General features: G+C 36.9%; 1 protein-coding gene across 1 annotated transcript; it reads right to left on the bottom strand.

The window, feature by feature from the left end:
* Window positions 1-304: 304 nt before the first annotated feature.
* On the bottom strand, window positions 305-9,673 carry LOC120202173. Its single transcript, XM_039202645.1, has 21 exons — window positions 9,598-9,673; window positions 8,602-8,699; window positions 8,450-8,521; window positions 8,214-8,351; window positions 7,256-7,374; window positions 6,879-7,169; window positions 5,567-5,654; window positions 5,313-5,418; window positions 5,112-5,222; window positions 4,769-4,932; window positions 4,566-4,680; window positions 3,963-4,187; window positions 3,695-3,876; window positions 3,314-3,481; window positions 3,082-3,187; window positions 2,423-2,557; window positions 1,839-1,997; window positions 1,560-1,760; window positions 1,192-1,386; window positions 1,040-1,111; window positions 305-887 (listed from the first exon to the last, which is right to left on the bottom strand). The coding sequence occupies exons 1-21, from the start codon at window positions 9,643-9,645 to the stop codon at window positions 765-767; spliced, it is 2,916 nt and encodes a 971-aa protein (XP_039058576.1). The 5' UTR covers window positions 9,646-9,673; the 3' UTR covers window positions 305-764.
* Between the last annotated feature and the right edge of the window lie 6,559 nt (window positions 9,674-16,232).

Raw genomic sequence — 16,232 nt, 5'->3', positions numbered from 1 at the left:
ATCATTCGTCTAAGACTAAATTTAAACGATCTTTAGATCGAAGTTGAACCAAATAAAAGAATTAAAGGATACTTTTCATTACTAAGAAATGATCCAGCTAATATTACTAGTAGTTTCTTTTGATTTGCTCTAAATTTTAACGTCATTTATTAAACTCAGAATTTGTGGGAATAATTTTGTAGCATGTGTTTTTCGAAAATCAGTCAAAGTTACAATGGCGTTAAAAGATATGTCTTTTGCCTTTCTTTAGAGTTGGATCAGTATATGGTTATGAATGTAAAGAATATTTATGGTTAAGCTAAAGGCAAACCAAAAGAAAGGTAAGAATTTTGTGGGAATTTGATGGCTGAATGATCACGTTGTCCGAATCCGATACGAAAAAGGTAAGAAGATTCTTATGACACAGAGGCTGAGTTGGGATGTTTCTTCCTCGCTTTCCTTATGAGCCTGTCTCAATAAGTCTGCAAATGCAATGACTGTATCGGTGGGGGAACATTAACCAATCTGCATTTGCGCCCCGCTCAACCCGAAGTTTTCGGACAAAGACAAACTATATTGTATGCATTTTTAGGACTTAAATCTTGGAGAATATGTTGTCGGGAAGATAGTCGTGAACTCGAATACGATAAAAAATACCCCCGTCTCCACTTGTGCTGTTTCTGTTCCCTCTTTTAGCTGTGTCTAATACTATAAGACCGATTTCCGTTTGCTCCACTATATCTGTACAGAAGAATCAAAACCAAGATTATCCTACTTCTCTTCATTTACAAAATCCTGGCAAACATCGAACGAACTTCCATCACAGATGGAGGTGGCTTCAAATCTTTTTCCTGTAGTGCATTTCCATGCAACTTCTGCATTTGTGCCCCAAAGATTTCATCCAATACCTGCAGTTTAGTGGCTGCCACTATGAATAACATGTAAAACTACAAATGGAAACGTTCGAGTCACTAGCACAAAATCCAAAGGAGATGGATGGAGAGTTCATCCGACCGATTCAATTTTATATCGGAACGTTCATTATCAAAGAAAGACTTACCGAAATTGCAATCCTTAGGGCCTTATACCAGGACATGTTCTCTCTTCGGTTTTCCATGAAGTGTAGAACGTCCTGTGAAAAATACAGCACGGTATTATAAACAGGTTCCATGGTTTTAGGTTAAGGTATATGAAGATATTTGCTAGTTGTACCTGTCCCATCCGGTCCCAAAAATTCCGACAGACGGTTACAAACACATGAGATTCAAACACAGAATGGAGGTTCTCTATCATATTTATCAGAAGATCCTTCAAAGGCTGCAATCGGTTTCTTACATCGGACTCGACAGCAATTTCCTTCGAGTCCTGGATTATCTTCTTCAATCTCGTAGCAGTTTGAACTCTTGTCTGTCAAAAACAAAGAAATAAAAGAACATAAGAATTTATTTGGCAAAATCTCATCATCATGAGGGGATATACTATTAAAGAAATGAGTTGAAATCACAGATGGAAGAAGGCTCATAAGAATGATATTAAAATCAACAATGGCATTCTTTGTGTTCTAGAGGAGGCTTACGCACATTCTCGGCAAGTTTCTCAACAATTGCTTGAATATGGTTTCTGAATTCAGCCCTCAGCATAACTGTAATTTCACCGATACGCTCTCCAGGAATTGAGTTTCCACCTGTTGGAGTGCAAGGACACCACAACTTCAGCCGGGATTCGATCTTGGGATGCAGTACAAAAAGCATCCTTTTCATGGAATTCAAAAGAACTCCCAACTGAAACATTAATCATCTTTCTTTAGTTGTAGGAGATAAAACGGAACTGATCAGCAAAACATGTAAACAAAACTTTACCTCGTGAGGAACAATGTAGATGACAGGTGTTCCTTTGGTTAATTTCTGAACATATTTTCCAATTATCTTAGGAGCAAGGCCGGCCTTCAGTGGAGCTAGAACATTGGCATTCTGCCGCTCTAAAGATTTAATAATTGCTCTTTCAACATCTGCAATAGCCTTTTTACAGCCACAAGTACCAAAGAAATTAACATGTTCATTTAGAATAACACAAAATAAAACATAAACAAGAAGCATATTATGCGTGAAGTTAACATGACTGTCGGACTGAAGCCTGAAGTTAAGGCTCAACAAGATCAAAGCTACCAAGTTCCCCTGAAAACTGGTACCGGTCATGCAACAATTTTACGAGTTATTTTGTAGTTTCAGGTTCACTTAATGAAATATTCCTGCCTTCCAATATTCCATAATGTTTACAGCAGTAGCAATACATAATAAAGAGATAATATTGCATCCATCAAATCCAAGTTACAAAAAACATAAATTATCGTTACTTTTGAGTTATTTTGAATTCTATAAGTCATCTCAGGGCTCCATAAATCTTAAATCTGTAAGTAAAGTTAATACAGGGAAGAACAACAAACATTTTCCAAGATGATGGTGAACTCCGGCCAGTGAGAAATGATAATTTCATATTCATTCAATGCTTCTGTTAGCCGATCGTACATACCATCAACAAAAGGAGTTGTTGATTGTTGTGTTTTAATATCAGAACATACCTGCAATCAATTTCAAGAAAATTGTCAGTTGAGGAGGGAACAAAAATACCTTTACGATCAATTTTAATAACTCATTAAGTCATTAACCCTTGACAGTTCTCTGGTCTAGGCAGTTTGCGCACACACACATATATACATAGAAAGAGAGAGAGAGAGAGAGCAGTGGCAAAACTCAACATTATTTTTTGAGGGGGGCATTTAAAAATATCTAAATTTATGAAGGGCAACAATGGATCCTTCACACACACACACACATATATATATATGTATATTTAACCTATCAGGATAAAATATGATGATCCCAAATTATATATTCCAAGCAAGACTGACTGTGGTTTTCTCCAATGTCATTTAAGGCTAAGCAAGTTAAATAGTAAAGGATGCACAAGTGTCCAAAAACTACTTAGTCAAACAATGAATAAGTCAGAAAAACAGAACCAACTCTATCTGACCTTTCCTAGATACGACATTTTCACACGAACTTGATAATGCAGTCACACAGGTCTGCAATATAAAATCTGTACCTTATCGAGTTTGCATGAATCAAGTAAAGAATGGTGTTTCTCTTCAATCCAAGATGTTATATAAGACTGAAACAGCACTTTTGCCTCAATTCCCTCCTTTATAGGTCTGCAAAATGTTAAAAGATCAGAGAAGAATGGAAAACAACAGAAAGTAATTTTCAAACCATATAAATTACAGATTAGAACAAGCTTATATAATCTATAAAGGAGCTAAAAGAAGTAAAACTTTTACTTAATATTCCAGGAAGACAGGTCCCTTTGAAAGTCTGCTGTTGCAATAACCAGTTCTATTACAGGAGGAGAAGGGCCAGGAGGGGGGCATGCAACAAGAAATGCACGCAACCTACTGCAGAGGTCCACACTGTATATAGGTGCAGAAAGATTCGGAAGGTCTATAAAACTGCAAAACATAGAAGATGGAGCAGCAACAGAAATTAGTACCGAAGAATTAATCAGTCAAACAGCAAAGCCAGAAGACATAGTAAATTACTACATATAGAAACATTTACAGTTGTAATAGATAACAAGTGGGAGGGGACAAAAAAAAACACTTGTTTCAAATACAATAAATTATTTTTGCATGCTTTGATCTTCTGAAATAAGAGAAAATCACCTAGGAAGTATATTCCACTCGTGGATCTCAATATCAGTGAAAATTTCTTTCTTGATACTCAAAATTAAAGTTTTCATCTTCTGATAAGACATTGAAAGAGTCGTTGGATCCATTAATGCACTGTCATTATTGCTCGAAATGAACTCATCTGTCTGGTGCCTTGATCTCTTTTTTGCAGCAACCTGCAAGGTTATTGCAGATTCATTGAGGGAACAAACAGGAAAGGAAAATATAAAACCATGACTATGAAGAAACAAGTCACTTATACCTGAAAATATCCACAGAACTTCTGTTGTATCTCCGGAGTTAATACATCATGTAATAGGATATAGAGCTTGATGGCAGGGACCAATGCAGGAGCAGGTGCTCCAGTGGCAGCCTTAAAAACACTCATCATCCCTGATGGTGATGATTCGTCTAAGGACTTGTAATTCTCAAAGATCACATTTAAAATATGCTGGATCTGATCCTCAACTTCTCCAAGGATACGGTTCTGATTGATGTTAAAGCATTATATTCGTATGAGGAAAGAGTTTGTAAATATTCATACATTTTTCCTGAACACGTATTACATACAAATGTAAGAATGATGCATCAAAATGACAATGGGGAAGTGGCACATTTTAACTAAATCAAAATTAAGATGGAAATTCAAAAAATATATTGCCAGTAACTTGTACCTTGAATCAGAAGATCCAAACTAACAAGAATTGAAAAGGTTAGATGAATTAAACTTAAGAAACATGATTGACAATTCTGTTTCTGAGTTGATACAAATGACCAGTCATTTTCAATATATCATACGTGCATGACACTGGAAACAAACAAAGAGAGTTTAAATTATAAAATAATTTGGCTTGAATAGCGATACCTCTTGGTGACTTAATTTGTGCTTGTTATTGCCCTTCACTGGAGATAGTAAATCATGTATTACTGTAAGGCAGTCTTCAGTTGGTGTAGCCACATCCATAACATAAGAAAGGAATCTGCAGCCAAAAAGAAAATCAAACAAAAGAAAGAAATTTAAACTCCTAATTATGAAAACATCAACTACCTTCTATTGCATCTCCATACCTTAGTTTGGTATATGCATCTGATACTCCATAGTATGATGCAAATTCATTTACCAACCACTTCCAAGGGCCATGTAGCAACAAATTTCTTTGCTGAAAGTGCTGAATTTTCATTGCAACTTCCAACAAAAAATCATATGCCACAGTTTCCGCAACAGAACCACACTGAAGAGGACAAGAAAATTTTAGTCTCACTTTTTAGTATAGTTGCTATTTCTGTTTGCGTGCTGTAATTCAAACAGTTAAAATGGTAGATAATGGTAAAGGAAAATGATTTTTTAAAAGAAAAAAACCCTTAAGTAGGGTCATTGTAAAATTTTCTGGACAAGTACATTCGCATATACCTTAGGATTATTCTCCTCTTGACTGGTTGAATAGTGTATATACAGTTGAATTCTGCCAACGAGCTCATGTTCTGGCTCATGATATAATGGCCACCATCGAAGCTTGTCACCCTGCATAACCAATGTTGTAAACTTTCAGCCTAAACATCTGCCCTTTTACCTTACGACTTAAAGACTAGGTATTATTAAAAAAACCCTTACAGGGTCATCAGCAACAGAAACCACTTGTGCTAGGACATGGCCACAATACTGCCCCTTGGAGTCGTGAACTTTGACAATCAAATCATCACCAAGACCATCAGGTAAGCTGTGTAGAAAAATGTCAGGAAAGAAAATTTTCCACAGGGTATGGAGCAAGGATAAGGAAGGATAAAAAAGATAAGATAGCGAACATGTGAGATAAGTGAAGCAAAGGGATAGGAAAAGATGCATAAGGGGTAAGAGGAGCTACATACAACACATGAGTTTCGTTCGATCCTGGTTGCATTTTGATCACATCATCCTCAGATGAACTTTTCAATTTCAGCAAGCAACAATATGTTTCTGAGAAATAAATCACAACCTAGTGTTAGACAGCGCAAAAAGTGTACAAATCAATCCATCAAAAGAACATATACATGCTAAGAGCACCCTATTTTCTGATCCCAGTCATCATGATCAACAAAAACAATAAATGCCTAAGCCTTTTTTACATTATTTCTGGTGGGTGGTGAAATATATTGCACAAACAGTGCTCTATTTAGGATCACATCCCCTTGCTATGAACATTTAAGCCAAGGTCTAATTTGGCATATATTCATAGAACTAATTTCTTTCAGTTAACCAAAAACAAAGTAATTTCTCTTTGGTCTTATTATTCTTAACCAGCGGGAATACAAAATACAAACTTAGCCTGATAACAAGTAGTCCAAGAAAGCACTCTCTCCTTGTTAAAATTCCTTCAAATATTGTTTTTCTTACTTGGTAGAATAGGATGAAGCTAACACCTATCCCCTTGTGAACACCTATTTGGAAAAAATAAGAGTGCTGACCATAATTTAAATTATCATATAATTAAGAACAGTTCCATTTTGCATCCCCATCCAAAATCAAATGGAGGGAAATGGTAGTCACCTAAATATTCACAGTGGAAGGTTAAAACTATTACAAGTGTGGCATTTTGTGCCCTTCAACTCACGTGTCTCATAAAAGTTTCTTACAGGTGTAGTTGATAGCAGCTTTTGATATACCTAAGTAGCATTTCCCCAGGTCAAATCATTTCTTAGAAATCAACTAATTAGTCCTTGATAGTGCCAAAGATTCATATATTTGGTTCCAATTACAACCAAACAATTGTTTAGATCATTAAAAGAGACAAGTTTGACATGGCTTCATAGATCACAACAGTATTTACTGAATTTATGGAGTGATTAATGACATACCACACAAATTTTAGGTGGCAAGGAGAGAATCAACACATACAAAGAGAAGCATCGTGACCCAGTAAAGGATGTTGAAACCAATGGACAAGGTGAAAAAGGATATGGAAATTTCCCATATAGTTTAGGTATTTCTTTGTATTTTCTATTAATGATTTAATTTCGCACCCCTGAAATTTCTAATATAACTTCCTAAAAGTCCACAGCTCTAGCATAAAATCATGTGTCCGTCCCTCATCATGTTCAAGAGTAATGATACCCTAACTACAAAATTTCTAACCAGGTTTAAGTATTTGATTCATCACAGCAGACTTCTAAATTTTCATATAACTAAAAGGGGTTTAAATACCTGGATTTACATCATATGATGTCGAATTGCTGTGCAAAGTGGTCACTCCAGTTTTCAATAGCTTGGATACCTCTTTTATATACTGGCGGCTTGCCTTCAGATAGGCTAAGCTTTGCTTTGAAAGAGATACATTTGCAGGAGTATTGGGAGTCACTCGAACATTCCGAAGAGCTTCCCATCCAGAAAACAACATTGAGTTCATTTTGCAGAAACGTTGATGAAGGGATTCCATCTTCATTAGTGACAGATTGCAGCCAGGAGGAGGGTCTAAACCCATTTTGACTTTACGCACTGTCCAACAGAAAGAAGATATACGTGTAGGCTTAACATGAAAATTTATGACTTGGTGATTTTCCTTTCCGGGAACATGACAGTACCTTGCACTTTCATTTTGCCAATGAATCTCTTCGATTTAGTAGCAGCTGCCTCACTAACTAACTCAGAAGACTGTTTTGCCAATAGCTCTTCTTCGGGTTGCAATAGTACATTCTGTAAACTACAAATAAAATGTGAGTTAGAGATATGTAATTCAAAGCATGAAGGAAAGTACAGAGTTTCACAACATGCAGTAACAAGCCCGACATAAATCAACATTATGAAAGTATCATGTAAATGGACCACATAACCAACTATAGAAAAGAAAGCTTAAATCTTACATTCACAGATGCACAAAGGTAGGCATGCATGGACAAAGGAATCACTGCAAGAAAAATTTTAATCACCCAAGGCATTAGAGCTAAGATTAATCACCATCTTCTAGTGAGCTTAAGAGAAGCTAGCCATTGCAAAGTATAGTGATCTGGTTAATGATGCATTTAATCTGACTGCAAATATTTAGTATGTTCTAAAATGGTTCTTTATTAAATGAAATTACAACACAGACATAGCAACAGCTTCTACGTAAGTCACCGGCAACCATGACTTATGATCCAATGGTTAGGTTGGACGATAAATATTTTTACAGGATCAAATCACCTCAATGATTCTTTGATAGACATCAATGAAAACTAACCCTATTGCATAGGTTTCCGGTGAACAGTCATGGAAGGCAAGGAACTAAGCAAAGCAACTCTATGACATGGTCAGTTTGTCCAAAGTTCCACTTCTGTCCATCCTTATTTCTGACCTCATATTGCCGAATTTGGGCAACATTTCATACTTTTATCGGAATATAAAGTTATAGGGATTTCATTATTAGAATAGTTCCATTCAACAAATCTTAAGTTGGATTTCAGAGTTAAACTGGTGTTCTGACCACATATTGACCTTAAACAGGCAATGTATAACTGCAAAATCATGAAACTAAAGAAACAAAAAGGGAATACTAGCACTCACCCAAATGCCTTCCGCAACTCTGAACATTCTTGATTCAAGAAGTACGGAGCCTCTTCGGTGCAACCTTTGGCCCATGAATTTAAGCATAAACGAACACATGCATCATAAGACAGAACTGCAACCCATGGACCAAGCCCACTGAAACATTTTAATCAATGCAGTCAGTTGTCTCCGACTTTATGAAGGTAAAATGCCTAAACCAAGGAAACCCATGCTTAGCTTAGGAATTGTCTAACCTTGCATGAAATATAGGGAGACGTATAGGCAAATTATTAGTAGATTCATTGGCTCCTCCATGTCCCCCAACCCTGTAATACATTATTGTTCCATCAAAGTGCATTGATGACGACATCAAGGAACTTAGGCTCAGAGATTCAGACATACGAACCTAACTGATTGGTCGAGGATCTCATCCCTGTTGTTATCCAGAATAACGGTATCACTGTGAGAAGGTTCTGTCGTTTGCATTTTTCCAGTATGAAAGCCCTACATGTACATAAATAGTTTGAGTATGACAAATGGCACAACGTTCTCGATTAACAATGAATTTAAGTTTTATAATCACAAAGGTCTCACATTTCAATCTTATAAAGTCCAGATTGAATATGCAGGTTAAAGAATACCTCCTAATGAATCCATTTAGACATCTCCAATCCCATAACCGATCGAACAATTAGAAAATTCAAAAAGGTAAACATTTTTAGGATGTGAAACATGAAACCCTGGATATCCTACCCATTGGCAATGGTGATATCACTCAATGGATTTTGCACATACAAAAAGCTAAAATCCTAAATTTAAATAAGCACAGCCAAAAAATCAGGAAAAAGAATTACCAAGTGCCCAGTAATTTTCTACTTTAAAGCTTCAGGGGCATAATTTAAGCAACTTAATAAAAAATTACCAAAAAATAACACTAAAAGAGAAACTTCATGAGTAAAGAAAATTCTTAGAGAAGTAAGGACATTTTAACACCTAGTTTCAACAGAATGCTTGAATAGTTTCGGCATCACAAGACACTGATCCTCAGAAACCAAAAAAGCTTTTGCATCCAGAAAGATCATTGCAATGCCTACCCCAGAAGTAACTATAGAAGAATCTGAATTCTATGCCTGTCAATGAGATGCAATAGCATTGTTGCTTATATACTGCATAAACCTAAATTCGGTGCTACTGGCATAAGGCCCCTTAATACAAGTTTAAAACATTAAGATCAGACCCAGCCAGCACCTCGGGCTACATTATAAAGTAAAAACTTTAGTAGACATTAACATCAGGAATCAATGAAAGTTCTATATTCAAATTATAAAAAAAATGTTTGCAACATACCTAAACAGATGCATAAACATATGAATTTATACAGATAACCAAATGAAATGACTACGTGACGATCCCATCTTAACCCATCCTTGGCAAGAGCTTGGGTGAACATTGTACAATTTATTCTGCTGAAAACTAAAATCAAAACCCTGAAAGAGAAGTTAACACCCAAATTAAAATTTGGAGAACTAATAAGCGAAGGTCCATAAGCAAAAACTAACAAACTAAATCAATTAATAAAAGAAAATAGCTAATACTGACGTTGTTTGGTTTCTCGCCTTTCTAGTCAGTCAGTGTGATAAAAAAAGTCCAATACTTTACCCACAAAAATGCAAACTACACAAAAACTGAATCATTAATATGATGGATTATTGTTTTTGGTACATTGAAAAGATAATCTATGAAAAAGATGGAAAGATAGATATACGTTTTTAATTTTATTTTACTGTATTTACCAAAGAGATTATGGGAATTCAGTTCAACTTCACATGCCAAGCACTGATCAGAGTATAACAAATCAATTACTGAAACCCCATTTGCTTTAATGATCAACCCACTTAAAGGGTATAACTAAAACTGGATAACAAACGAAAATGCCGCCGGCCAAAGGAGACTTTGAGGAAGAAGAGATGGAGGAAATTCTGACACAAAGTGTGAAAAGAGACAGTGAGAGAATAAAAAGAGGAAAAACAAAATCTTGTTTGGTTTTGAACTGCTGCTACAGACACATTTTTTCTCAGCTTCGTAAAAATTCATTAAAGACTACAGATTCTTTTTAAAAAGGAATAAATGTTTCAACTTTGAAGCGAAATTTAGGGAGAGTAATCAAGTAACGTGGAGAGGTGAGAGTGTCATGATGGAAACTGAGTTAGGGTTGAAAAAGGGAGATTTGGGAATGAAATTGAATCAATTAGGGATTGCAGAGGATTTGGGAATTTGGAACGGGAAGAAGAGTGAAATTGGGAGAATTGGAAGTAAAAATGAAGAAGTTACTGTCGGGGCTAAAGTGGATGAAGTAAAGGGGTTACCTGATGGAAATAACGGGCCAGGATGATTGGGCTCCAGTATTATCCTTTATGGAATCAGCCTGCATGAGTCAGCATATCAATTTGTTATCTTTGTTAGATTTATAGTACATGCCAGCTGTAAGGTACTTGTGCATATAATATTGTACCTGATTCTATGGAATCATGCTGAATGAATGAATGACAAGTTTCTTCTGAATCCTTTTCTAATTCTCTTCTGAAATCCCCAAAATTCACCCCTAATTCATAACAAATTGGTAATCAGAGCTAAGTTTTTGTGATCCAAAACCATTTTTCACGCTGGGAAAGACAAGAAAAATGCAGAAAACTGGAACCAGTGAGGTACCAGAACAAACCACGGAGGTCAAAGAGGATACTTTACCATCGTGGTGGAATGAGCAGAAAGCCGAGTTGGAAGGAAGATTACAAACCTTAGAGGAAGGAATGACGGAAAACAGAGGGTATTTACAGAGGATCTTACAGCTGGTCAATCAAGCAGCTGAGGATAAAGATTCACCTCAGTCAGTGAAGAATCAAGCCACAGCAGCTGAAAAACATAACCAAAATGGAGGTAAGCAACCATGCTTGATTAAGGTTCTTAGTGAGCATGAGAAGTATACTTTTCAACCTAATAAACCGGGGATATTAGCTTCTAAACCTGTGGGGTTTACTGGTCCTATACCTTTTAATCAGAAACTGCAAGAAGAAAATATTATGGGCAGTTCTAGTGAGGTGAAAGTGGACAGTAAGGGTTTGTCTGGGAGTTCAGGGCATGTTTTACCTCGACCCAAATTAGAACTACAGATGTTTGATGGCAGTAATCCCAGAGGATGGGTTAGAAAATGCCAGAAATATTTTAATCTTTTGGGAGTTCCCGAGGAGCAGAAATTAGATGTGGTTGCAATGTATTTAATGGGAAAGGCTGAGACTTGGTTTGATGGCTCTATTATGCAGAAGCATAGAGTGACTTGGCATGAATTTGAGGCAGACTTGTGCCATAGGTTCTGTGACAGAAATTATTCAGACATTATTGAAGAGTTTAACAAGTTAATGCAGAAAGGAAGTGTGGAAGAATACCAAGAAAGTTTTGAGGAGCTGAAACCTTATTTGCTACAACAGAATATGCATTTGGGGGAAGCTTATTTTGTTTCCAGCTTTATTAGTGGCCTCAAGGAAGACCTTAAGCACAAGGTTAAGGTGTTAGAGCCTAAAACTCTATCTGATGCATATAGGCAGGCCAAACTTTATGAGTTGGCAAGTGAGATTGAGACAAAAAAGTATAAAGTTCATACAAGAAATTTTGCTTACATACCTCAGAATACTCAGCCAAAGAACTTGAACTCTGGTGTGTTAACTAAAACAAGTTCCCTGAATACTAATGCTAAGCAAAGTTTGCTGGAGTACAGGAGGTCTAATAATTTATGCTTCAAATGTGGGGAGAAGTTTTCCCCTGGATATCAATGCAAGGTCAGACAACTAAACTGCATGGAAGAAGAAGAAGAGTCGGCTGGAATTGAAAAGATTGAAGAAGAATCTGAAGAAAAGGAAGAAGCAGAGAAGGAAGCTCTGGAAATATCCATTAATGCCATCACAGGAAATGTGGGTCACACTACTCTGAGAATAGAAGGGTTTATCAGGGGAAAACCAGTGAATATACTGATAGACAGTGGAAGCACTCATAGTTTTGTAACTCCTAAATGGGCTAAGGAGGGAGTGGAGTTGGTAAATACTCCACCTTTAGTAATTACAGTAGCCAATGGAGAGAAACTGTACATCAATGCTAGGAGTAATAAGGTGAGCTGGAGAATGCAAGGATATGAATTCCAACATGATTTTAGAGTTCTGTCCTTAGGAGGCAGTGACATGGTGCTTGGTGTGGATTGGATGGAGGAATTCAGTCCCATTTTGATGGACTTTAAGTCCAGAACTATCAGTTTTGTGAAAGAAGGAAAAACTGTTGTTATTAAGGGAACTCAGAAATTACCCCTACTCAGAGCCATCACAGGGGAGAAATTTCAAAATTAGCAGAAAAGGATACTGAATTGAGTGGGGAAATTTTTTGGTTGAGTGCAGAAGCTACTGAAAGTAAAACTCCTACAGCACTTCAGAAATTACTAGAAGAATTTCAGGAAATTTTTGAAGAACCTAAAGGAATGCCTCCAAGAAGGAAACATGATCATGCTATTGTCCTAAAACAAGATATACAGCCAGTAAATCTAAGGCCCTACAGATTTACACACTCCTATAAGACTGAAGTAGAGAAACAGATTGCTGAAATGCTAACAGCTTCTATCATTCAAGTTAGTCAAAGCCCTTTTGCTTCTCTTTGCCTGTTAATCAAGAAGAAGGATGGAACTTGGAGATTCTGTGTAGATTACAGACAGCTTAATTCTGCTACCATAAAAAATAAATTCCCTATTCCTATAGTGGAGGATTTACTAGATGAACTTAATGGAGCTGCATTCTTCTCGAAAATTGATCTAAGGTCTGGATATTGGCAAATCAGAATCAAGGAAGAAGACATTCACAAGACTGCTTTCAGAACTCACCAAGGACATTATGAGTTTAAGGTAATGCCCTTTGGGCTTACTAATGCCCCAGCTACTTTTCAAGCACTGATGAATGATTTATTTGGGGAATATTTAAGAAAATTTGTTCTAGTGTTTTTTGATGATATTTTAGTTTACAGCTCTAGCTTAACAGAACATGAACAGCATTTAAGAATTGTTTTAAGGATTCTGCTGGTAAACAAGTTATATGCTAAAAGGAGCAAATGTTTTTTGGTCAACAACAAGTAGAGTATTTGGGGCATGTGATTTCAGCACAGGGAGTGGCTACTGATCCTGCTAAGATTGGAGCTATGCAGAATTGGCCTTTACCTAAGAATTTGAAAGCTCTGAGAGGGTTCTTAGGTTTAACAGGTTACTACAGAAAGTTCATTAAAGGATATGGCGAACTGAGCAAACCTTTGACTAATATGCTCAAGAAAGAGGGCTTTTATTGGACTCAGGAAGCAATGGTAGCATTTGAGAAACTGAAACAAGTTATGTGTAAAGCACCAGTGCTGGCTTTACCTAATTTTGAGCATAAATTTTTTTTGGAAACAGATGCTAGCTCAAAAGGCATTGGAGCAGTACTATCTCATGATGGAAGGCCTATAGCTTATCTCAGTAAGGCTCTTGGACCAAAACATGCAGACCTATCAATCTATGAAAAGGAATATCTAGCCATTTTAATGGCAGTTTCCCACTGGAGACACTATTTAGAAAGTGGATCATTTGTTATCAAGACAGATCATGAGCCCCTCAAACATTTACTGGAGCAGAAACTAACGACAGTAATTCAGAAAAGGGACTTACTAAGTTGTTGGGGCTGGATTATACAATCCAGTATAGAAAAGGCAAGCATAATAAAGTGGCAGATGCTCTTTCTAGACAACAAGCAGATTCTGGAGAATTTTTACAAATGGGCATAACAGTTATTACTCCTACTTGGATTCAGGACATTCAACAGAGTTATGAGGAGGATGAAATTGCACATAAGAAACTACCTATTTTGGTTCTTCAATCAGATGCTATAGAAGACTGGAAGTTGGTTCAAGGGGTTTTGTATTTTAAAGATAAAGTATATGTGGGCAGCAAAGGGGATCTAAGAGAAAAGATTATTCGGGCTTTGCATGATTCAGCACTAGGAGGACATTCCGGCATTCAAGCTACATATCAAAGAATCAAGTCCTATTTTTTCTGGCCTAAAATGAAAACTATGATACAACAGCATGTGCAAGAATGTGAAGTTTGTCAACGGACGAAAATTGAACACATTGCTAAACCAGGGTTGTTACAGCCTATTCCAGTCCCAAACAATGTTTGGGAAGTCATTACCATGGATTTTATTGAAGGTTTACCAGCTTCTATGAAACACACATGCATCCTAGTGGTGATTGATAAGTTTACAAAGTATGCTCACTTCTTACCCTTATCTCACCCATTTACAGTGGTAGAAGTTGCCAGATTATACTTAGACCAAGTTTACAAATTACATGGTCCCCCTAAGGTTGCTATCTCAGATAGAGACAAAATTTTCACCATTTTATTTTGGCAGGAGTTATTGAAACAATTGGGAACGACTACATTCTTTAGCACTGCTTATCATCCTGAAACGGATGGACAGACTGAACGGCTCAATCAATGCTTAGAACAATACCTTAGATGTATGTGTTTGCTTAAACCATCATCATGGTCAAAGTTCTTAGCTCAAGCAGAGTGGTGGTACAATACTAATTACCACACTGCTTTGAGAATGACTCCATTTGAGGCACTATATGGATATAAACCTCCTACCTTAAGTTGGTCAGACGAGTCTAAGGTAGGGGCAGTTCAGGACATGATGCAGCAGCGTGTTCAGTTAAATACATTGCTACGATAACAACTACTAAAAGCCACAATCGTATGAAACAGATAACAGATCGTAATCGCACTGATAGAGAGTTTCAAGTGGGAGACGAGGTTTACCTGAAACTTCAGCCTTATCGACAGACATCACTTGCTCTGCGAAAAAATCTGAAACTTGCTGCCAGATACTTTGGTCCCTACAAAATTCAGCAAAGAATTGGTAAGGTTGCTTACAGATTACAGTTATCGTCCGATTCTAAATTACATCCCGTGTTCCATATCAGTTTACTCAAAAAGAAAGTAGGGCACGGTAGAGTACCTTCCATAGATCCTCCTGCTCTCACAACTGATGGCCAGATGAAAGTTTACCCAGCAATAGTCTTGAATAAAAGGATGATTAAACGCCAAAATCGAGCAGTTACCCAATTATTGATTCAATGGACGAATATGGGACCAGCTGAGGCGACGTGGGAAGATTATACGGTGTTAAAGGCTCAGTTCCCCGATTTTGATCCTTGGGGACAAGGATCCTCTGGTGGAGGGGTATTGTCATGATGGAAACTGAGTTAGGGTTGAAAAAGGGAGATTTGGGAATGAAATTGAATCAATTAGGGATTGTAGAGGATTTGGGAATTTGGAACGGGAAGAAGAGTGAAATTGGGAGAATTGGAAGTAAAAATGAAGAAGTTACTGTTGGGGCTAAAGTGGATGAAGTAAAGGGGTTACCTGATGGAAATAACGGGCCAGGATGATTGGGCTCCAGTATTATCCTTTATGGAATCAGCCTGCATGAGTCAGCATATCAATTTGTTATCTTTGTTAGATTTATAGTACATGCCAGCTGTAAGGTACTTGTGCATATATAATATTGTACCTGATTCTATGGAATCATGCTGAATGAATGAATGACAAGTTTCTTCTGAATCCTTTTCTAATTCTCTTCTGAAATCCCTAAAATTCACCCCTAATTCGTAACAGAGAGTGAACGAGCGCCTCTTTTGAACGGCTGGGATTGTTTAATACTAGTAAAATTGTTTTCTTTTTGATTGCACACACAAAAGGTAGTACCTTGAGTTAGGTTAGCGGAGGGGAGTCGGACTCACGCGGTTTCCGAATATTTGTGTTTTTTCAGTCCAAACTGGGAATGTGTTGTAAATCCCCGGTTCCCAGCTATTATAATCCCCTGATTTCCCGCGCTTAACAACACTTAATAGCGGCGATATACAACAATTGTTTTAAGGGTAAACTACGTACTTAGTATCTAAATTATCAGTTTTTATCCA

Source organism: Hibiscus syriacus, unplaced genomic scaffold (genome assembly GCF_006381635.1).
Source record: "Hibiscus syriacus cultivar Baekdansim isolate YM2019G1 unplaced genomic scaffold, ASM638163v2 tig00008262_pilon, whole genome shotgun sequence".
Taxonomy (NCBI): Eukaryota; Viridiplantae; Streptophyta; class Magnoliopsida; order Malvales; family Malvaceae; genus Hibiscus; species Hibiscus syriacus.
Note: the sequence above shows the minus strand (reverse complement) of the source record. Positions and strands in the feature narration are given on the sequence as shown.